Source organism: Mytilus edulis, chromosome 4 (assembly GCF_963676685.1).
Source record: "Mytilus edulis chromosome 4, xbMytEdul2.2, whole genome shotgun sequence".
Taxonomy (NCBI): Eukaryota; Metazoa; Mollusca; class Bivalvia; order Mytilida; family Mytilidae; genus Mytilus; species Mytilus edulis.
In genome coordinates, this window is record NC_092347.1 from 29,702,929 (window position 1) to 29,728,574 (window position 25,646).

Consider the following 25,646-nt stretch of genomic DNA (forward strand, 5'->3'; position numbering starts at 1 on the left):
AAACATTAGAGTTTGGGTGGAGGGGGGGGGGGGGGGTCAAGGGTGCTAACAAACAGCTAAACCTTTTATGCTGCCACATTATGTGTCTGTGCAAGCAGCCTTCTATCTAAGTGGTTGTTGTTGATTGCAGTTTACAATTATAATTGTTCCATTATTAAGTTGTGGTTTTTAATAGATAAATCAGACTGTTAATTTTCTTTTTTGAATTATTTCAAATTTTGTTATCCCGGCTCCTTTTATAGGTTACTATATAGTGCAGGTTCAGCTGATTGAAGAATACAAAATTAAGAAGATGTGGTATAGTTGTTGAAAGGTTATCTTTCAAACAGAGACCAAATGACATAAAATTTAACAACTATAGGTTACGGTACGGCTTTCAACAATGAGCAAAACATACACAGCCTAGTCAGCTATTAAAGACCCTGAAATGAAGGTGATCGTTTAACTGTTCACTTGTTTGTCCCTTGGTATCAAACTAAGTTTTTTCATTTTAATCATATCACGTCTTTTTTTCTTCAAAAAGTAAGAGCATTTGTCTTCCAAATATAATTAATGATCGTTATTTTTTTAATTTGATCAAAATTATTGAAGGTAGACATTGAAATTTTCATCAAATTGATAATTTTCCCTTTTGTAAACTTCTATAAAACAGCAATTTAAATTGTGACGCAAAATGCTAAACCACAATATATCCGAAATAGATCACTGTCTATTTATAAACAAAAAACTCAAATTGCTTTTATCTAATTCACACTGCACAAATCATTAGGTAAAATAGTTCTTGGTTAAATCGATAGAAGAGACAATTTGTTTTTAAAATAACATTGTCTATACCGAACAAGAAATATCTGGTCCTGTCGTAGACAATAGAAAGTTAATATCAATTACAATTAAAAACATCAGGAAGATAGATACTAAAACTAATTAAAAATATAAAATAAACCTAGAAAAAATAATTCTTCAAACGTTATATTAATAAAAATAATTTTTTAAAATAAAATCTTACTTTTCTGAAAGTTCCTATAAAATATATTTTTTAATTCAAAAGGATGTCCTGTATGGTAAATTAATGTTCATAAACTGCATCCTTCTGCATCTTAATTATAAAGAGGAATCTGATTTGTTTACGTCATTTCTTAAATACATAATCTTCACTTTTTTTCCAATTATCATTCACTGATTTACATGGAATAAACTCATTGTAGATACCAGGATTGAAATTTTGTAATTGTGCCAGACACATGTTTCGTTTACAAAAGACTCATCAGTGACGCTCAAATTAAAAAAAGTTTAAAAGGCAATATAAAGTATAAAGATGAAGAGCGTTGAGGACCAGAAATTTCAGTTTTCTCTCAAGTAAATCTTTATCATGAACCATCACTTTAAATTATAAAGTAATTTCTCCACTTATATTTTTGTCTGCAAATTAACAGGAATTTTTCAATATCTAAATAAATTTGATAATTTCTATATAACATATCAATTATGCAAATTAATCCATTAAATTAAAATGTTTTATATTTCAGGATCTAAGAAATCTGGAGGATGCAAATATTAAATAATAAATGCATTTAATCTTAAATAATGCAAATCTTTTAAATACAATACAGCTACAATTGTTAAAAAATTACAAAGGTCAAATAAAAAAAATGAAAACATCAAATTTTGTTGTTTTAGTCATCTGCGAAAGAGGATGATGCTAGAATTATCTACTTTAAATTATAAGTTTTATTTACAGGAAAAGGGGAAGATTAAAATCAATTTAAAATAATTTAGTCATGAAATATATCAGTAAGTAGAAACTCAAAAACTTAGTTTTTATACTTTAATTAGAAAAAGTCAAGAATATAGAAAATTTATCAAACTTACGTATTATTTATAGGAAAAGAGAAATTTATCAAATTTCAAATACAAGTTTAAGTGGACAATAAATTTCAATACTGAATTACTTATATCAATGTAACTTGACAAAAAATCAAAAATACCAATGTTTTTACTCACATTTATTACAGTAATGTTATCCTTTTTTATTAAGCAGAATTTTTAAACTTCCATCTCCATAAAACCAAAAAAGCTGAATGTCACTACATGTATTCGAACAAGCCTGATACTGAGTGGTTTAAAACCTGACCTGCTTACTCCACTTGTCAAACCAATACTAGAACTGTGATAGCAAATTATACCTAGATATGGTTCAGGCTGTTATCAAACTTGCTTACAAAATATGTACTACATGACCAACTGATGCTCCAATTTATTATAAACAATCTACTGATAAGACCAAGAGACTTTTAGGACCTTGTCAAATGATTGATGATTAAAAATCAAAATAAATTGGTAAATAATAACTTGGAATAAAAGTGCATTCTGGTAAACAACACTTGAAAGAAAACAGTACTTTCAAAAAACTGTACTGAAACTGTGACTCCTCATGTCTGGTCTTTGTTATTAGTCCAAAAAGAAGCTAGCAAAATTTAATTGAAAAAGGTTTCAACCTACACATGAAATAATAATGATTTTTTATAACTTTATAATTGAGTCTTCGACTTCCTAAATACTGTACTTTTCACCAATTGCAAAAATCATTGATACTCTAAAAATTGAATATTTATTTTCACACATCTTGTTCCTTTTTAGCTTTAGTCCATAATCAATGTAAAAAACCTTAGTTTACAGTATTTATTTTGAAGATCTAAGAAAATCTTTTCATATAACTCTAACTCTGCACACCTTTTAAAGAGATGCAAGCATTACTTAAGTATCATAAAACCTAGGAACAGAAGTGTGCCGCTTGTGCCACTCTATGCTGTTACATTTATTGTGTAAATATGATCAGCTTTATATTCTAAATTACCTGTATATTATAATAATTTAGCACCTTGTATGAAAACATAACAATCATATGAATAGGAAATTTAAAATCAGCATATTCAAATGTACCTAATAAAAACATTGGTAATGTAGTAAATGTCAAAATTCAGCTTTTATGAACTGACTTAAGTATATATTTGGATGTTTTACATGTACAGGTTGTTACTATATATAGTAACTTGCGGTCACATAAATCTGACTGGTATGAAATAATAGCTGTTGGTGATATATAGATGGGCCTTATAACCTTGAAATAAACATGTGACTCCCTGCCAAACAATACATACACTGCCAACATTAATATTTCATCCTTTTTCGTACACATAACCAAATGAAACCATTAATCCTGAGATTAAGACTCCAGGAAATTTAAAAAGAGAAATTCAACGTGTAGAAATCATCCAAATGAATGCTCTGTCTAAAGCTGCAATATCTCCACTTTTCCAAGCTTCCATGCCCTAATTCTGACATGAGTTCAGAAAGTTCACAGAATAAAGGCATTTTCTTTCTTAATGGCTACTGGTGAGTACTATGCCTACGCGAGCTTATAAACAGTGGACTATCAGAACGGCTCTTTTATCACAAAAAATAGTGATATAAAATAGTGACCAACACTGCTTCCCCTAAAGGTACCAATTTTGCATTAAACTATTTTGCTAATTGTGGTTTTTGATGCTTTTATGTGAGATTTCAGCATAAAATGATTGCTAGTAAAAGACAATCGGTAAAAAACCTAACAAAATATGAAGGTGTATTATCCAATACAAATCTTTTTAATTAAAAAGCTTTTAAAAATTAAGTTATCAATTTCAGTGACAATATAAAATGTATTCAAGTTGAATTCATGTTCTATATCTTACCTCCAGAAAATCTTACTTTTTTGTCTGCTATAAACAATGTGGGTCAAACCTGCATCATAAAACTACACAAAAAGGAGACTAATTTACCCAATAAATATGTAATATAAAACTATTGATGATTGATAAGTGGGGGTGGTTGTTAAATCACAAGACCATTTCTAAGGAGGACTCGAGTTTCCAACACCCCACCCAGCTAATTTTGCATTAAAATGCACAAAAATCAGAACATTTTTCATCCCGTTGCACTATTGATCATTATAATTGTCATATTTTTACATGGTTTTTGCGCTAGGTGGTTTTATCAACTGCATATGATATTTCAAGCCCAATAAGATAAATTGTGTATGACAGGAAGTTTGTGACAACTCACCTTGAAACCCAGGTAAACAAAGTCATACCTTAACATTCAAATGAGAACTACATTATTTTGACAGAAATCTTGTCACTCCATTTGTGTCATATCAACTGACCAAAAACATAAACAACTCATAAAAACAGAAGACATGAAATCTTTTAGGGGTTGTCATCAACCATAAATCTTAAGCCTGATATCCACATAAAAACATTCAAATTACAATTCACAGCAAACAACGGAAGACAGATGTCATTACATATACAATACCACCTCATTAAATGCCACCTACAATAACATGTTGTTCAATGTTACCTAGAAATATTAGTCTGAGGTGAAGCCACATTCACAAGTACAACTAGGAATAAGTCTCAGGCAAAGCCACATTCACTAATACACCTAGGAAAAAGTTTCAGGAAATGCCACATTCAAAAATACACTTAGGACTATTAGTCTGAGTCAAAGCCACATTCACAAATACACCTAGGAATACTTAGTATCAGGCAAAAGTCAGATTCACAAATACACCTTGGAATAAGTCTCTAAGGCAATGCCACATTCAAAATTAAACCTAGCAATAAGTCTCAGGAAAGCCACATTCACAAGTATGAATAAGCCTTCATTATGCCATGTAACTTACAAGTAAGAAGTCATGACAATTGGCACCTATGAACACGTCTGATGCAATGAGGCTGCCTGGCCATAAAGTTCATAACATGCAATGCCCACTATAAATAGATACCAACAGAACAGTGAAACAATGAGATCAAAACATAATATTGTTTTTCTGTTACAAATCACAATGTACTGCTTTGTGTGTATACATGTCATGCTGCCCATCAAGGACCGACCCTTCATTGGAATAATAAATGTTCTTATTCTTATGTGTGGCTATTCTATCTTTATTAGTTTAAGGCTAAGCATCAAATAACCATTGGGAAAATAAGTTGACAAAACTGACAAAATCTTTAATGTCAACTGAGAAGAATTACAATATTATAGTACATTGCTAATGGTAATTGTGACATGTGTGATAACTTTGACAGTCCTGACTCTTCCGTTCTACAAATAGAACACATATTAATATTAGGCAGTTTTAGACTAGCATAAAGCAGCCAGTATGTCTGATGGACCTGTATAATACATTTAAAGTAGATTTTAAATTGATGTTTTTAGTATGTAGTGAAAGTAGATCTAATAAGGAAGGGTCTCTATTGGACCTCAAGTGACTTTGGGAAATCAAGATATATATGGGAATCACACTCAAGGGTTAAATGGGAATCACACTAAAGGGATAAATGGGAATCCCACTCAAGGGCTAAATGGAAATCCAAATCAGAGGTTAGAAGGAAATCAGTCAAGGTTTATAAGGAAATCAAAGTAACCATCATTTCTGGGATATGAAGACAAATAAGTTCAAAATGTTAACAATTTATTCCTAAACCTATAATAAAACAAACCAATTACCACAGTGTGCTAGCAAACATGTAATAACTATGCAAATTTGTGTTTTAAACCAATGAATCTTAGTACAGATATTTTCAATGAAATTTTTATAGAGCAGCAAATAAAACATTATATTTCAAGAATGGTATATACTGGGTTAACTTGGTAAATAAACACATTATTAATGTAAACAAAAAGATTTCTTACCGCTATCAACAAAACAAAACAAATATTGTTTCCTATATCATCCACGATTATAAATCCTATAATTATGGCAATTGAGGAAAACAAAACAGACTAAATTGCAAACAAGCGGAAATCTTCCATTTGTATGACTTTTAACCTCTGTAGATAAGTATAAGTACTTATCATTAGTAGATGTGAATGTAAACCTATTGATTTTCCCAGTACTTAACTATAAACATTGCAATAAAATAATGCAATGTACTATCATGGCAAATAAAACTGTAATATGGATTTAAAAAACATTGCCAGATTTAGATTATACTCCATTGTCAAATTAACACCCATTTGTCCAGTATGTTTGTACTATTTGGTACTAATTACTTACCAGTAAAAAACATCAGTTGGCTAATTTAAGCATATGATCCACTTAGAACATTTTTTCACAACAATATGCATGTACTTACTTATACTACTGACCAGTAAAAAAAACACCAGATTACCAGGTTTTAAAGCATTTGATCCACTTTTTTTTACAATCAGGATTTTTCACAATCTGAAGATTCCTTAAGAGTATGAAGATCATTAATAATTCAGGATATGATGACATTCTCATAACTATGAACAATACATTGATCTGAAGATGACACACCCATACAGCTTTTAGTTATCATTGAATAAAACTGAGACTACCTTGCTGAGACCATTGAGTGCCAATAAAATTTAAAATTTTACAGAAAAAAGAAAAGAACTTTTGTAAAAATCTATTGAATTGATTTTAAAATTTCTGTCATACTTTCCAAAATATATTTTTTTCTTTTGTCTTCGACTCTTTTATTAAAATCTTCAGGAACTTAAAAACTTTAATTATTCCCGGAGCACCACCTCTAGTACAGTAAAGAAACTTTATTGATGAGGTGAACAGTTTTTAAATTGAATCAAGACTCCTACACTCTGAAGAATCTGATTTATAAAATAACTGAAGAAAAATATTGATTTAAAATTGATGGCAGACTGTAATTTCCAACCAAGACCTTGAAATAGACTTATTAATATCTTATTTATGATTTGAAAACAAAACATATTTCAAAGTTGAGGACATCTGGTATTTCAGTACAAATTACATTAATCATTTATATTGTTTAACAGGTGAGAATCAATGTAAGTGTTCTGGAATGAGAGAAAATATTCTATGACCCTTCAGCCTGAATGATTCCACAGTCCACACAATGAGTGTATGTCCATGCTATAGATAATTTAATTTACTTTTTTTGTCTTATTCCAATATTTTAAGTAAAAGGTCAGCAGCAATAAAAGAGAGATGAAAGATACCAGAGAGCATCCAATCTCATAATATAGTAAACAAACTGACAACACCATGGTTTGTTAAACAAACTGACAACACCATGGTAAACAAACTGACAACACCATGGTAAAAAAATTAAAAAAGACCAAATGACAAACAGTATACAAAATACAACATAGAAAACTAAAGAATGAGCAAAATTAACCCCACCAAAATCTAGGTTTTTTTTTTATAAATCTAAGAGGTGCTCTGTTTTATTAAAGTACAAAGATTTGTATTCCCCCATCATACAGCTTGACATCTATTATGGCTCTGTTATACTTTCTATATTTCAATAAATCTCATATTAGTTACTGCTTTCTTAATACACCTTATTGCTAGGTGTAAAAAGTAAAATCACAAAAAAATACTGAACTTACAGGAAAATCAATTCGGAAAGTCCATAAACACATGGCAAAATCAAATAACAAACACATCAAAATTTTAAACCATTAGCAGGTATGCTGAAGCCACATAGCAAAATTGATTGTCATATATGATATCAATAAGACAAATGTCAAAACATCCAAAATAATGATAAGCTCTAATTTTACCCTTTTAAATGAAGGTTTTTCCTTGCCATTTTAACAAAAAGGACTGTTACAGACCAGAGCCCTAGAGGACTTGAGGGGAATTCTATTTACTTTACTGTTAAAATTCTACATGTACTTTTTCAACCTATAGATTTAACTTAAACATAGTCTCTTTTCTTTAAAGCTGACCTGATTCTAGGATAGTAAACACAGAACATTTGTTCTGCTAGTGTACACCTGATTGTTCTATCAGTAGCACTATATTTTTATCTAAAAGTAGCATTTCCTGTGTTTATTTGTTATTTGATAATCATCAAGTGTCCATCGGTCACTAACATTTGTCTTATTTTACTAATCAACAAGTTTTAGTGACAAATATTTGTCAAGTTTTTAGAGATTAGGCAATAGTTACGCAGCCTTGAAACATTGGGAATATGAAACATTTCTATTGAATAATAATATTTACCGATGTCCATACCAAAACTTTTAAGTCAATTATATGTTTTTGAAATGCATTGTTATAAGCTTTAAGGTCAAGTTGCTACTAGGCTAGCTTCACTTTAAAAAGATCAAACTATTGAATTATAATGGATTATGGAATACATGTATTACTTCACGTACTTTTCAACCGCTGGCCTTCTTCCCTTTCTAAACATGCAAAAAAACTAAAGGTGAAATCAGTTTAAATCTGACTTCACATATTTATTGATCAAATTATATCGTCAAATGTACTTTTATATTTTCCAAGACATCAGGTGACTGAGAATCTGTGTATTATAAGATAGCAATTAGATAGATTCCAATAGAGTTCCCTGGTTAACCAATGATCATACTTCAACACAAATTGTCTGATTTACTTTCTGATTTTTAATCTACTTTACCCTGATCAGCTCTTCATTCTATAGAACATAAAAGTGCTGTTTTTGACAAACTTTTAATTTCCATTGATGATTTAGTAAGTCTCTGTTGATGAGAGAATAATTCTCCTAAACTGTCATTTACAATAACTAATAATGTCACTCATAGGAGACACTGATCCCTACATCCTGGTTTTTTATACCAGTAATATTGTTTATGATGGAGACACCACCCACATGTGTAAAAAAAGCTACTTTATCTTATTGCCTTCTGTATTTACAGCCGATTACAATGAGTATGTAGGTAAAGGTAGTATCTTTGGTTAGCTTGCTTGTTAGAGTAGACTAGTCCGACATATAACCAATCTATCTGTCTGTAGGACTACACTACATTGAAAGGAGGTATTATACCTTACCTAATAATGACTTCACGGTTCAGCTAGCAAGCAATTTTGAGTTAACCAAAGATTCAACCTTCACTTTCAAACTCAATGAAATCGGCTGTAAAATAACCATAAAAGTGACTTTATTGGTCAAGTTTAAATAAATCCCTTCATAGATGCTCTAAACAGATTGTTCTCATAGTATTTGAGACTATCACTCATACAGCATTTTTCAGAATACTTTGATATTTCTTTTTTATTTTCATTTATAAGGTAGTGATTTTCTTTATAGACACAGAATTTCCACTAATGATAAAATATCAACCAAAATGGCAAAAAGGTTGTTGAACAGTGGTGTATTAACAAGAGGATGTATTAGTGAAATGATATATTACACCTCAATATACATAACTAGACAAATGTCATTGGCCCTTGCTAAACAGAATAGTTCAGTTTTAAAAAAACGTACTATATCTGCCTGGTTGGTGATGTAGTAATTATTGATGAGTATAATCATGTTAGCCATCAACAAATCAATAGTTAATTACAGACAGGTGCTTGTTACTAATTTGTGGTAGATCATTCTAATTATGGAGATCATACATTAAATAATAGGCTCATTATAGGTATAACACACTAAGTAATCTATATGCTTTGTGGCAACAGGGAAATAGACTTACTTACATTATTACAATACATATAATGTTAAATGAAGTACAACCCTGTAATGCTTATTGTCAATTTTCTGAATTCTAGATTATATCTTTATTCAAAAATGATTCCGGGGCGGATAAAGCCATTTCCTAGCCCAGAAAAAAGGGGGGCGGAGTGCTATGTCCGCATTCATTTCAAATGCATTGATCGTCAAAAAAGGGGGTTCCAACCAACAAAACCCTGGTTACAACCCTAGGAACCCCTCTAGATCCTGTGGACTGAGATATATAAAAAGTGTTTTGTCTGCTCATATAAAGATAACATCATTCACTTACATCCTTCCATTTTTTATATTATCATGAATTAATCTCATCAAAGTTTACATTGCATCGGATGTCATCAGAAAACAATGGTAAGCATTTTCTCAGGGTGTTGTCAAATAGTGAAAACAGAGGAAAGCAAGAAAATCAAATATAGTAATTGAATTTTTTACTGAAATGAAGGTTTGGGTTTTTTTAATACACAAATAACAGAAACTGACACAAACATCACCATTCAAGTCATTGATAAAGTTATCCAAGTTTTCAACGACAGTATCCTTTTTTAATCCTCTTGCTGCCAGGTGTTTTTTAGGGTTGCATTTCATATGCCAGAAAATACGACCGCTCGACTTTTGTGACGTGACATGACAAACAATGACGTCATGCCGTAATGACCGTTGCATTGAAAAACATTGTAGAAACATATTAGACTTTTAATTTTTCGTTTTTGTATTTTTAAAGAGGTGCAGCAGTGATGAGATTTAGCTTGCATAAACATGGACATATATGTGTCCCTCCGGCAGCAAGAGGGTTAAGCAATTAACATCTATTATGTATCAGGTTAAATGTCAATCTGTAGACTGTGTTATGTGTACCTTTCTTAAATTTACATTTTTGAAAATTTACATATTATTAAATAAGGTTAACTAAAATATGAATGCAATGAACTTCAACATAATTTTTTATTCCATGTTGTAACCTGTTGCATAGTGAACAGTTATTGTTGCAATCTGTTACTTAATTAATGTGTTTTACTAGTGATCTAGTTCAACTGATTAAAAGAAGAAAAAAACAGTAAATTTATAGTTTCTCATGTGGTCACATGGCACTTCAAAATATCCAATCATTGAATTGTAAAGTGATTATTGTCTTAATTCAGGGGCTGATCTAGCCATTTTTAAAAGGGGTATCACCAACCCAGGAGTTCCAACCATATGTCCGCATTCAAATGCATTGATCATCCAAAAAAAGGGGGGTTCCAAACCCCAGAACCCTTCCCTGGATCCGCCACTGTAATTACTGAAGAAAGGTTACTGACACTATTTCATTAATCATTAATATTTCCTATTACAACTGTACAATTTAATTACTTTTATAACAACAGTATGGATTAATTACTTCAACACACACAAGACCAAAGGAGATTTTATGGCAGAAAGAGATCAAGTCAATTTCTACTTTCAATTAAAAAAATCCTTATCTTAAAGGATATCATTGGCTTTAATGGCTTTAATATGGAAATGTAAAGAAATTTGGTTTATGCTTTAATGGGAGTGTTCAATAATTTTGTTGTTGATGGCAATGAGATGTTTGTTTTCGGTAGTGAATTGTGATAAAGTCCGGTTGATGTTTTTTGTAATGATGATGGCCTTGGTGATGGTAATAGGGAGGTGTTTTATGATAGTGTTTTTAGATGAAGTCTGGTTGATAGTCATCAAGAGGATTTAATGGTGCTGTTTTGTGATGAAGTCTGGCTGATGGTAATCAGGAGGGTTTTATGTTGGTGTTTTGTGATTATGTCTGGTTGATGGTAATCAGGAGGTTTTATGGTAGTGTTTTGTGATTATGTCTGGCTGATGTTAATCAGGAGGGTTTGATGGAAGTGTTTTGTGATGAGGTCTGGTTGGTGGTAATCAGGTGTTTATGGTAGTGTTTTGTGATAAAGTATTATTGAAGGTAATCAGGTGTTGTGGGGTGGTGTTTTGTGATAAAGTCTGGCTGATGGTAATAGGGAGGTGTGTTATAATAGTGTTTTGAGATTAGGTCTGGTTGAAGATAATCAAGAGGATTTTATGCTAGTGTTTTGACAATCAGTTGCAATATTAACTATAATCATGTGAGGCAGGACAAATTAAGAACAATTATCAACTGTAAACACTCCTACCATTATAAAGTAATTTGTGTCATGTGCTTATTAAACATATAAATAGATCAGGCAATTATCTGAGGATAAATGTTTGTCTAAGTAAAAAGATGAGTATATACAAATAGCTCTGTGAAATACATGTTAAAGGACGCAAGGCCTTTTAAAACGACATTGGGTTAAAAAATATATTAAGTGTAGTATCATTTATAAAGAGGATGATGAAGATGATCGTAAACAATAGAAATAAAATTCTCACCTGCAAAGGGATTATAACTCAAACATGATAAGTATATTCCCAAAGCATAAATATCATTCTAATACTTTCATAAATATAAATAAAATGATACTTTTCTTTTAACAGCTGTAAGTAAAATTACTTATACCATATTAAATACTTATTGTAAATCCTTATCAAAGACATAGACATTTAGTTGGACAAGAATGTTAAGCCTAACAGATCAATGACAATTACAAAATATATTTGGCAATGATCAGCCAAAATACTTACTAAAAATAAACCTAGTGTTACTATAAATAGATCATATCAAGACCCTTATCTTAAAGGTCATAATTATTAAATCAGTTAATGAATTAACAATTTGGGCTAAGTACATTGAATTTCCTGGAGCAGATTAAAATGACATGGTCATGTATGATGATTAAGCAAGGTTGTTTAACTGTACTTATGTATTTAGAATAATACTATAGCTGCAGTGTTATCTCATTATAGAGCCCCACCCAAGGATGAAGACAACATTATAATCATACTTTAGAGGAAAAGCTTATCAGATTCCCACCACATTCTTCATATTAACTTCAGTGTTACAGGTTACAATGTACCAAATAAAATTACATGGGGGCAGCCATTTTATGAAGGGAACATGACATAGAGATAAAAATAGATGGCTCTCTGTGATTGGTTGTTATATCTTTTATATATTTTTCTTCTGGAAAGCATTATGAATGCAAGCACAAATTTGTCCTTAAATGTATAGTATGAAGGACCGGAAATATTTTTTTTATGTTGCTCAAAATTAGGGAAATTTTTCTGCGAAATCGTCAGGTATCGTGAAAAACCCCAAAATTCACCAAGAAAAGCCATGGGACCATATATATTTGAGTGCGGTAAAATCGCAAATAGATATCGAGCTTCAATTAGACAACAGTAGTTTTTCCATAATTAGTTTATTAAAAGCGCCTTTTAAGGAGATAATTGCTAAAAATAGCATTGCCGGCAATGGGGCCACCATTTAGTACTTTATATCCTACAGGGACAAGTCATATCATAAATCCACTAGATTACAACTGTATAACAGCCATTCAACCTTTTTTTTGGAAAACCCCAATAAATAAACGTACAAACTTTTTTAAAACACAATGTTGTCCTTAAAAAACCTTACTTGCGTATTACAGTGTATTAAAATATTTTTAGAATCTTAGATGATTGTATTAAGGATAAAGCAATGTTCTATCATAAATACAAATCTTAGTTGACCTTCATCCAATCTAACTCAACTGTTCCATGTATGCATGCTTTATATCAATTGCATGTGCTAATCTTACAAATTTTCTTATATAAACATGTATACCCCATATTTCCTTTTATTGTACATGTATACCCCATATTTCCTTTTATTGTACATGTGTATCCCACATTTCCTTTTGTTGCACATGTGTTGCCCCTCGTTTCCTTTTATTGCACATGTGTAACCCCTCATTGCCTTTTATCATCTAAATATTCAACATTTTTTTTTTTTTATCGATATATCCCACATTTATTTATTGTTTACACCACCTTTATCTTTCTTCTTCTCTCTTTATTGTAAATCCCACATCTTTGATTATACATACACCCCACTTCTTCATTTGGATTAAAAAATAATCCTAGAAATAACTGAGCAAGTTTAGTGAAACCAAATGTACAAATAACGTTTAATAAAAAAAAGTAAGAAAATCGTTCAAACTAATTGATAATTTAGAAAACATTAACTGACTTCAACATCATAAACAATATTTAACAGTAATAAAAGATATATAGATTAATACATGCAGGTTGAATGCCAAAACCTGATATACTATAACTTTGAATATCATCAGTAAAAACCTTTTAATAACCATGGTGCCTATTTAATGGATTAGATATTCATATATTAAACAAAGTGCACTTCATTTTATCCACTCTTTCAAGAAATCAATTTCATGCTTATTTATTACTTAAGCAATTCAATTTTGTTATGTAAATTTTCATGCAGAAATTTTCTCTATTATCAATATTTATAAAGCGAAGCCAAACAGCAAGTCCTTGCCTGTTATAACGTCACTGGATCAATCTCATTGAAAACTGGTTTTACACTTCTCGTTTATATTTACACAATATAAATATCTTTTGCTTGTCTAGTGTTTATAGATGATCCCAATTTAGCACTACTCAGCCGACTGAGCAAGGTGCCTAAATAGACAGTCTATATATACCTCAGCTATTATTGTAGAACCAAAATAGATACTATCAAGATATATATAACATTTGTAGTAAATCTATTTCTGTTTAATCTTTTTACTTTTTATAAACCCATAAAAAGAATATGAATGTTTCTGTTTGCATGGAACAGGTGTGGAATAATTTCAGTATTATAACAGGTATTTGTAACTTGGAATTAGAATTGCTGCATTTCTCCTACTAAGATTTTAGATATTTAAAATGAATCATTTTGTTGGAAAGAAGGCTTATCATTTCACATGGAAAGCTTATCATATCAGAATGTTGAGATTCTTTGGCTTGTTATGAATTCATCAGCAATTAAGATTATTATGAGCAATTCAAATAAATTACAATTATCTTGTACATAAATTGTAATAGTTAATGAAAAAAGTTGTTGATGATGAGGATATGTCTGAAATCACAAAAACTAGTGAATTTCCTCTACAGACAAATGGTTACGGTGAAATCACAGATAATGGTGAGTTTTTTTTTTTAATTCAGTATAGCTCAATGGTGAGGTCATGAAAATTTTCACTAAAACTGAAATTCGTCAAATTTATCTTTGATCATATGATTGAGAATTATATGAAAATATTTAAAAAGGATATATACAACTTTTAATGAAGTAAAGAGAATATAAAAAAGCCTGGGATGAAAACTGTTAATCTGGCTTACTGAGAAATAATTGAGAATTGTACTTTGAAGTAGCGAAATCAAATGGGAAAATGAAGGAAACCAGGTCAAGAAAGATTAAAAATTTTAACTGACACTAAGGGGTTAACTTAATGCTTACTTCAATATGGAATAGTAAACTCAAATGTCAATATGATTTAACGAAAAACTTACTTTACTTCTTAAAAACATATAACATTCATCTTACCTCTATTCGTTGTAGTATTATTTCCTTGTTTAGAAAAAATCCCTCAAAAGTGTAGAATTCACAAAAAAATCTATATATAGACTGATAGTAAACACCCAACTTACAGGATACATATAGTGTATCTTCCTGTTTGTAATTGAGGGAATTTACTTGCTCATGTCCATACAAACATGAAAGTGTAAGGTATTGATTTACTTATTGTCTTCGCACCTTTACCAAAATGCGTGAAAATAGGGGTATTGATGTAAAAATCTATACATGGTGTTAAACTACAAGAGGATTGGTATGGAATTAAATTCAATCAGCATAGTTTCAATTCAAAATGCAAATAGTTACATGAAACCGAGTTCGTAAAATATATGAATTCTGAAGTTTAGAGCTTTAGACTTTTAGCCCTGAATTGGCATTCACTAAAACCAAGAATAAGCATTTAAAATGGAAACTGACAATAAAAATAGATTGGATTCTCTGGTGACAAATGACTATATGATACATTGAAGATCAACAGTCGTAGATCATAGAAGATATATGATCCCTAAATTGTAAATCATAGCCTTTTGTGGTCACATCTTCACTGTCATACGGTTTTTAACTGTCTTATATCTCTAAAGAAGTAAAGTGAGGAGTAATATCACACAGAACTCTCATTCTTGCTATTATTTCCTTCTTATATTCTTAAAGTAACTTGTACTCCCCTCCCCCACCCCCCTTTATTTGGAACATACTGGTAGATAACCACCAAGAGATTGTCAGTTAAAAAACCCATAATAAAATCTGAATGTGCCCTCTACTCTCCTTCATTTCATTTTTTTTATTTCTTACTTTTTTGACATTTGAAATTCAATACATATATATACATCAATCTGGAAACTGTTAATAGAAGCGGTTAACATTAAAAAAAAAAAAAGAAATTCTAAAGATGACCCTAATTTTCTAATTTTTATTGGCATTAAACTTCAAGAAAGAAAGAAACAAACAGACACATATGATATTCTATAAAAGTTGGAACTCAGGTAGCCATAGCCTATCATTTAAAAACTGCAACTAACTTTTTCTTTTGATCTTGATAATTATAAGACTAAGTTATAATGGTAATATAAACACAGACTAAAAATCTGTTGGATACTCTGAGGTTGGATATTAGTTATTATATATATACAGCAACATAAAAGATGGAGATTGTGTATTGAAAATATAATTATTCTTATGGGGAATATTAAATAAGAATAAACTCTGGCAATAAAACATAAACATACCTGATTTGATAATCCTAGTCAGTATAATTAGTATAGAACAAAAATATCCAGAGAATGGAAGGAAGAAGAAAACATACGCAATAACTTCTGCCAAATCTTAACTTGATTGCAAAGTTGCTGAAAATGACTCATCTCAAATGCATCTTTACCTACACAAGACACATGGAGGAGAATTGTTACCTTCTCCAAAGGTGTACTGGGGTTCCCCACAGGGGATTTATCTGTCTTTAACCCAAGACTCAGGTTCTCCATTAATATAGAAAATGTTCTATCACAATAACAAAGGAATGCTGACACCTTATAGAGGATACTAGATAAACTTTGATGCCAGACAGATATTGAAAGGCACAAAACAATTGGATTACAGAAAAGAATACAGGAGAAAGAAGCATCGGCATGCTAGTTTTTCTGTGTCAAAAGAACATTAGGTAAAAAGGCCACTCAAATTCCTTAGTATCAAGGCGTAAATAATGGATAAAACCAAGCCAATATTGTTTCTTTAAAACAATAAAAAAAAAAATTTGAAGCAATGAAATCTGCCCACACATAAATACAAACAATGCCTCCGACTATTGCTTGCAAATTACGAAATATTAACATTAACGTAAAAATCCTTGTAAATACAATTGTATAGAATATATTAGTACCAATCACTAATACACTTTTTAATAAAAACAATTAACATCAATCTGTTCAACCAAGGAAAAGTATTGACTAGACCATAAAACAGTCTACAGTTAAAAGTCAAGATCAATTGGATAGCTTTGTATATCAACATTTACCTAATGAAACTTTCAAAGCTTTTTCAAATGAATTTCTGTATTTCCAATCAATACTAGTGTCAATATTCATAAACTGAAAACGCAACAACGCTGTTTATACATAAATTTTAAATCGACTTTCATGTACTAATTTTAATGGGACAGTTGAGATAAATTTGTTGAGAGTAAATGCTGCAAGAGGAATATCAAAATGTACACAAGCTTCCTGAAATATGACAAATTTAATGAACACAGAATTTTGTCTTCATTTTCGTTTAAAAAACCTCTAATACTTTAAAATTGCTGCTTTATATTAGGTTTTCCTTACTACAATAGATCTTTACTTAGAATTAGTTTTTCACCATGTTTTTACTTTATTATGTTTTTCACCATGTTTTTACTTTATTATGTTAGGTTTTTACTATATTAAGTTTTTACTACATAATATTTTTTAATACAATATGTTTTTCCTTTAAACCTATTTTAATACAAAAACATGGTTTAATTTTACCAAAAAATTAGTATCATCATTCATCAGACCTTTTATGAATACAGCATTATATTTTTAATAAATAAAACTACTACAACATCAACACTTAAACATAACATTTGGTTTTTACATTATAGTTATTACAACAATAGACAACTTTCGAGTTCGATGCATTTCTGTCAAAAACTCTGGTTTTAGTGAACATCATTTGTGCGTTTAGGGGCGGCGTCACTTCCATTCCAATGTTGAGCGAGTGGTTGGAAAACTATGTTGATTTTGACAGCGAAATCAAAATTTGATTGGTTGAAACTATCCCACATGTCATTGAACAAATCTTCATATTCCATTCTGAGGTTCATATTCCCCTCTGAAATGTCGGGATGAAATTGTGTGACGTTACGCGCGGTTAATGTACATAACGTTTTGAACTTATTATATTCTTCTAAAAACTAAAAATAGCAATCGCAATAATCATCATCATGTTCAAATTTATTTCAGACGATAAAACAAAAAGACTTTTTATTAAATTTTGATCCGTATATTGTTTATCAATGGGTATGTCCTGTTTAGTTTAATTTATAAAAACAGCCAGTAAGAAAATGAAATGTATGCAAAATAATATTTAATGTATTAATAGTAAACATTTAAAGCATATGCAGTGGAATAAAACATTCATTTCCCTATGCTTCAGGAGATATGAAGATTTGCTCACCCTCGAAAAATGATATTTCCCTCGGGCAGAGCCCTCGTGAAATATGAATATTCTTGGGTGAACAAATCTTCATATCTCCCTAGGGCACGGGAAATAAATGTATAATATTTAGTGGCTGTAACTATATTTGACAATTTCTTTATTTTTGCTTACTTGCAATTTTGGTGACCAAAAATTCTTACCTTTAATTGTTATAAAATATATAAATGGAGATCTGGGGTATCATATGTCATTGACAAATCTGCATGGAGTTTCATGTGGAATATTCTGGACTTCCTGACTTCCTACATAATGTACTGCCAGATGTTCACAACATTTCCTACAGGACACTCACAGCAATACCAGATTAGGTCAGGAATCAACCCTTATTTTCATATAATACCCTGTATTGAAATGTACTTTGTACTAATAATTGTAGAGAATCTGTCCTTCCTAGCAGACATATATACAACAAACAGTCAATTATATATGAAACATTATCCCTAGTAAAGATACATCAGATCTGACAAGTGCCTTAGGTTAACCAACTCATGTACACATCAATATGTTTCATCAACATCTCTCTTGGCAAGCAGTTACATACTGTTACATGGTACCATTGTGCACACTCATTTTTCTCACATAATCTACCCATTTTAAACCTTTAAGCACTATGCAATGATTTATTTCTCTAATTCTATGCCAATTTATTATACTTTCTTCTGCTGTAATAAGTTTGAATATGTTTTATGTCTGAAATTTTTCTCTCAGATACATTGTATATTTGTTAATCATAATTTTAAATATAACAAGTACACATCCGTGATATCGCGGGTCCGTGACTGAATTAAAGTATATAACTATGCCTAAGCCTTATTTTAGTAATTGGTATTGTCATCTGATAAAGTCATGTCGATTATAAGATACACAGTTTTGTCTGCTTTCAAATCCTTCTGTTTGAACCCGTCGACCTGGAACTTATCAATTATTGGAAATATTAATTATTTGGAAAACAAAAGGTCCAGGCTATCCAGGAATGGGATATTTTTTAATCAACAGCATTGTCCTATATTAGTTATCTTAGAAAGTCTTGCTGATTGCTGAATAAAGCTACAATAGGGAACAATTTGACAATGATTGAATTTAGTAGTGTCAGCCCTTTGATTATGACCCTTGTATATAGCAAAATCCTAAATACACCGTTTGGTGGTGCGCCGGTCAAATGCGGAACGTACAGATAAGGTAATAGAGCTAACAGGTGAATATACTATTGGTATCGGTATCGGATTAGACCCGGAACTTGTTAATTATTGGCAATATTAATTATGTGGAAAACAAAAGGGTCTGGAGTGGTGTAATTGTTAATCTACATCATTGTCCTATATTAGTTATAGAGTTGAATTCTTTGATTTGTCGTTTTTACCCGATGACGGCTCACAAATTGGACCTCGTAATTTTAGTATTATAGATGTCAAATTTAATGTCTTCCTCTATTTCACTATTATGATGTCATATCAAAGGCAACCATACCTACCGGTAATGGTGTTTCCTTGAAAGAGAGGTTACCTCCCTTCCTGATAGACCAACTGGTATCAAAATCAAGCATAATAATTAACATTCATGCAAATATTTCCCACTATTTGCAAGCACCTGAAACTTCTTTGAAATTCAGAGCTCCAGTTAAATAGAATACCAGTATATGATAATTACAAGATTATAAAGAGGTAAGATAAGTATAAATCTTTGATGAAAAAATTAAATCCAATTAAAATCATAAAAATTTGAGACCTTTGTTGATCAACACTTTAATGGATTCATTGTAAATTAAAAATATTTCAAATGACAATAATACAGTACTCACATGACAATATATAATGGATAGATCTACTAAATATCTATTTATTATGTCACCATTGTATTCCCACTCTGAGCAATATATCTTAATCCGAATTGTCAGGATAACAAAGTCTATAGTGTGGACAGAAGAAATCAATAAATGACCCAAGTTAAAGTATACATCACCTCTTTCCCACTCCCAATTCTCCTAACCCACTGTTTTGTACTGATTACTAACTCTAATTGGATGTATATGTCCTAACCAAATTCCGATTCTTCATTCACCGAGGCTTTTCTTCGAACAAAAATCAATGGAAATCTGATGTTCTCCTCATTAAAATCAACGTGAAAGAAATAAAGCATGGTCGGTGTTAACACTCTTATTTCCGAGCTCAACACCTACACAGTTTACAGAGTCTTGAAAATTTATTTTGTCCCTGAAGTGTTTTACGTGGTTTTAGTCTGTTTAACCACAAAAATAAACACCAAATTATCCGTGGTTCTCAAACATTTTGTTTACATGTACAGCATCATTTCAGCAATCAAATTATGGGATTTTCATCATTGGTTCAATGTCAAATGCTTTTCCAAATAAAGTTATATTTACAGAAAAATTAATGCAATCAGCTTGCTGACCCTGTGAGAATAAAACGACTTACAATTCATATGAAAGAAAAGAAACAGCAACCTAATAGAACAACAGCCACAGTATAGATCAATTGATTATTTGTTGATTGTTTAACGTTTAGTGACAATCAAAGTATAGACATCTAGACATTATATTTTAAGTTTTTTTTACTGAGAAATGAGAGTCTGTGATGAGTATCATAAAACAATGCTTCTGTCTTAACTGATCAGACAAAGGCATCTATCGGAAAATCTATAGTATATAAGTTAAGGGTATACAATACAGAAGTAGGGGCAGATAACTCATCCAAAGTGTTGTTTCTCTATATATGAGAAAATATATGGTATGAAAGGGTATACAAAACAGTTCTAGGGGCAGATAACTCATCCAAAGTGTTTTTTCTCAAAAATGGGAAAATCTATGGTATAAAAAGGTAAACAATACAGTTCTAGGGGCAGATAACTCATCCAAAGTGTTGTTTCTCAATATATGGAAAAAATCTATGGTATAAAAGGGTATACAATACAGTTCTAGGGGCAGATGACTCATACAAATTTCATCTGTCTCTTAACATTCTTATAATGGCTTCACATAAAACAGACACGCTGTGTTATAGTAGACGTTTTCAATTTACAGCAAATGAAGACTGTTACTTTTCTATCATCAATGATTAACAATAAATTTCTTTGATTCATAACACTTATATATTATGATGCACAGCAGGAATGCATGCATGATGATGCAGCATCAAATATTAATGCAAAGTTGTTTACTTGAGGTAATTTACTTTCAAAAATCAAAATAGGATCTAAATCAGTTTTTCTGATTTTTCATAAAATAAGCACATGGAGCCAATGCGTTTCTTTCGCAATCACTTGTGTTTTGCTGCTAGAAACAGCCCCATTGAAATTGAAAGAAAAAAATGACAGAAGATATTAACTGCATAATTTAACAAAGAAATTATCACATATAGCTTATAACTTTGTCACTTATGTAAACATTATAATGAACACTATCCAAAAACCAGCTACAAATATCTCTTTTCTTTGGAAAGTTGTTTTATTTTTTGTTGAAAAGTGCTAAATACATTGTGAAGTAAATTATGAATTATATTGGCATATTTCTTGATTAGCCTATCAAAATTGACCTAATTTCATGCCATCAACTTCAGCCTTAAAGTTTGAAGTGAATGTCTGCAATTAGGAATAAAAAGATTAACAAATATACAAATGACAGTCACAGATGCCATCAGTCCATTCCTGAAGCTAAATCAACCTACGTCATTGTGTCTCTGGTGGAGAGTTGTCTCATTTACAATCATACTACATCTTGGTATTTCTATAATGACTATGGTACTTATATTTTAAGGCGTAGGTTTAGAAGCAATTTCATTCTTATTTGTTAACAATGAAAAGATGTTCATCATTGGCAATGGTAATATAGAATTTCTGATCCTATGTAAAAGGGGATGTGGGAAATGTATGTTAATGAAACAGCAATCCAACAACAACAAAAAACCACAAATATATCTTAAGGGTAAGTGATGATACCGTCTTTAACAATAGACAGTGTTCTATACAATATTTCAAGTTCAACTTAAAAATATGAGAGAGTAAATTTTACCAGAAATGTATAAAATACAATAACCTGTTTGCATTAGGTGTCAGATTGTTAAATTTTTACAAGCACTCAAAAGTGAAAAATGTTGTCCACCTTTCAGACAGATAATTTGTCATGTGTTTTACATAGAACAGGTACAACATCTACTTGTGTTTTCATTTAGATCAACAATTCAAACAACTGTTGTGTAGCTGATTTTCAGGTCACTATTGATAGTATTTAGTGAAATGACAACTCAACACACAGTTTCCTAGGATCACCAATATAACAGACAGAATATAAGAAGGTGTCACCATTAAAATATACATGATATAACTTATATAAGTTTAAATTAAGTAACACCGTTTTAATTTCTTCTACAATGAATAACCTCAAACATAAGAATAGCACATAAATAGGAAGTTCTTGCTGCAGGCAACTAAACTATACTTCTAAAATTAAGTACAAATGAGAAAAGACTTATAAGAAATATAATTCGCTTGCAAAAATAAAAAATCTAATTGTCACACGACTTTAAACCACAATTTTAAGACATTATATCCAACCGAGATATTATGTTCAGCTAGAGTAATCATGGCTTAAATATAAACAAATATAAACAAAACAAATACATTAGTATTGCATTACTTACCACAACACATCAATAGCTTGTTATTGTTTTTAATCCTTCCAAATATACAAATTGTAACAATCTTCTTATAGATAATGATTTTACAACTTATACCTATATGACATAAAAACACCTGTAATTTATTCTGATCTTACAAGAAATAATATGACACTTCACTGTGCTTTGACGTCACCAGGAAAAATGAAGGTCACAAACCAATGAGCAGCAATAATGAGATTTTAATCCATCCAAGTTTTTTAAAAAAAGGTTTGAGGTTTGATATTACAGGTATTAATCCTAACGGTACATTGATCTCTTAAGGTCCTTAAGAGTAAGGTAACACACATGTCACATGTCCTATTGACCTGGGAGGAACTATTACATCTTATTAACCTGGGAAGACTTCATACAGCTTATTATACAAGGAATATAACCTGAGTCCTGCTGAGGTCAATTTAAACTAAGAGGCTCATGAAAAGAATTGGAGCAATTCATATCCGTAAAGTTTTGTCATAAAATGAATGCTTCAATGAATGATAAAATTGAAGATTAATAAAGAGAAAACATTCCATCTATTTTTTTTATGGCATGTCATTTAAAAATATGTTTCCTGAATAATTTTATATGGTTGAAAGAATTTTACTAACTATGCTTCAATGCATCATACAGCAAAAATTGAATGATATGAAGCATTTAAAATGTTCATCCTCAGTGAGTTTAAACTTTAGTCCATTGAAATAATTCTGCATGTGCCAAGATCAGGCTTGTAGCTGGCCCAAAATTTCCAAGTATATAACCAAAACTTTTGAAGAAAGTGGAACAGATTGAAAGTGATCCTTCCAACCTCATAAAGAGGGAGAGGGGAATTTTTATTTGAAATTATTGCAATTTGATGTAATTTAATCAAATTTATGACATACTGATATTTTGACAATTGTTGGTCTGGAATCAATAAATTCCTTTTTTTTTCTCAAATCGTAAAGAAAGTATCAATTTCAAAAGTGTTTTTTTCCCTCTTTTCCTTGCTTTAATAACTGTATTCATAGGTAAAACCAGATGTGTTTGGTAGAACAGGAATGGCTCTGGGTGCAGCCTTATTTGGAAAAGTCGGTTTGAACCAGAACCAAATGTGAACTAGAACAGTAAGTCATCGATCATTATACCTTCATGCACCAAATATCAGCTGCAGATCTACAGGTACATGTAGTCACAAGAAAAAGAACAGACCAGTATAATAATCACAAATTTTGAAGTCCCAGAGTTGTATATCAATGAAAAGTTGGTTAAGAGGGACTTCAATTACAAATTCTGTAAGCCATCAATAATTCAATTGCACCAAAAAATCAGATCAATATCTACAGGCATTTACTGAAAAGAAGTCAGGATAAGCTTTCATGTTAAAATGACAGAATGATGGATGGAAGGAAGAACATTGAAGGTTATCAAAATCTAGTTTCTTTAAGATTGTGAATATTTACACCAGACCAAATACATTATTGAAGCACAAATTAGAAACAATCTGAAAATTTCTATTCTTATTATTGCCTCACTATTTCAAATCTTGTTTACTTAACAAAAGCACTCGGATTAGCTAAGAGAAAAAGAGAAAAAAAGATACCAATGGAGCAGTCCAAAATCAGAAGTCCAGTAAACAGACATTGACAATGTGGCCAAAAATAAAAAACAAGGAAAACAAAGTAAAGACTGAGTAACACAAACCAGACCAAAAACTGAGAGTAGTTTCCAGTGCTACAGAATGGTAGCATGTATGCTAAACTGGTGATAACCATTGTGTTTAAGTCATTGCAAGTAAACACAACACTACCAGGTGCTTCTCATTTATAACATTAACTAAACAAACTCAAAGTGGCAGTCATAGACCTAAACCACAGATGGGGAGTAAACAACTTTGGCATTCATTTACCATATACATATATGTATTTAATCACTAGTGTTATTCCTGATTTAACCAATCACTGCACCATGAGCTGGAGTCCATGTCTTATAATTTTTAACTGCCACATGGAATAAATAAAATTTAACACTAGTGTAAGATACAAATTTGACAAAACCTGGTCTATTACACATGTCGACTTAAATGTACTCAATCTGGCATATCTTAATTTATGAATGTGTATGTTGACCTGTAGTATGACACACAATAAGTAATACTAACAATTACAATGTCTTTTCCATTAATATTGTCAACATAACATAAATGTTGCAGCTGTTTCAAATATGTCCATACATTTCTATGTGTATATATGCTGCTTAGTTCGTAAAAGCAAAAGCATACTTTGTACAGTATTCTAGTACATGCAGTTCAAGTCTGTTCAACCCTAAGAATATCACAACATTTAGAAGAACAATAAAATTAAATAAATTAAAGACATCCTTTTGCAGAGACATAACTAAACGTATCAACAATTTAAGACAATTTCCTACACTGAAGACATTAATCTTCATATTGTTTAAATATTAAACAATCTCATCACTGGAGTTGCATTTAGGCTTTATTGTAGACGAAAAAATAGATAAAATATTAGGAAAAACACAGGCCACAACAAACAATGACTCTTCTGGAAAAAGCCAAAATCACAGGCCACAACAAGCAATGACTCTTCTGGGAAATATAAAAACACAGGCCACAACAAGCAATAATTACTCTTCTGTGAAATACCAAAACCACAGGCCACAACAAGCAATTACTCTATTGGGAAATAC

At 30.8% G+C, this 25,646-nt stretch overlaps 1 protein-coding gene across 8 annotated transcripts in view; it reads right to left on the reverse strand.

The window, feature by feature from the left end:
- LOC139519386 (myocyte-specific enhancer factor 2C-like) overlaps window positions 1-25,646 on the reverse strand; it is an 84,713-nt gene that overhangs the window by 30,007 nt on the left and 29,060 nt on the right. The window contains exon 1 of one of the 8 annotated variants that reach the window (XM_071311415.1): window positions 22,944-23,453. The exons of 2 other annotated variants lie outside the window; for them this stretch is intronic. Coding sequence is in view for 1 of the 6 variants with exons in the window: in XM_071311412.1 (XP_071167513.1) it covers window positions 2,002-2,003 (2 nt within the window). In the remaining 5 variants the exon portion in view is untranslated. Of the gene's footprint in view, window positions 1-2,001; window positions 2,141-5,736; window positions 6,099-11,927; window positions 12,046-15,030; window positions 15,658-16,286; window positions 16,417-22,943; window positions 23,454-25,646 lie in introns of those variants that run through there. 5 more of the 8 variants (XM_071311418.1, XM_071311417.1, XM_071311419.1 and 2 more) reach the window with 5 other exon arrangements.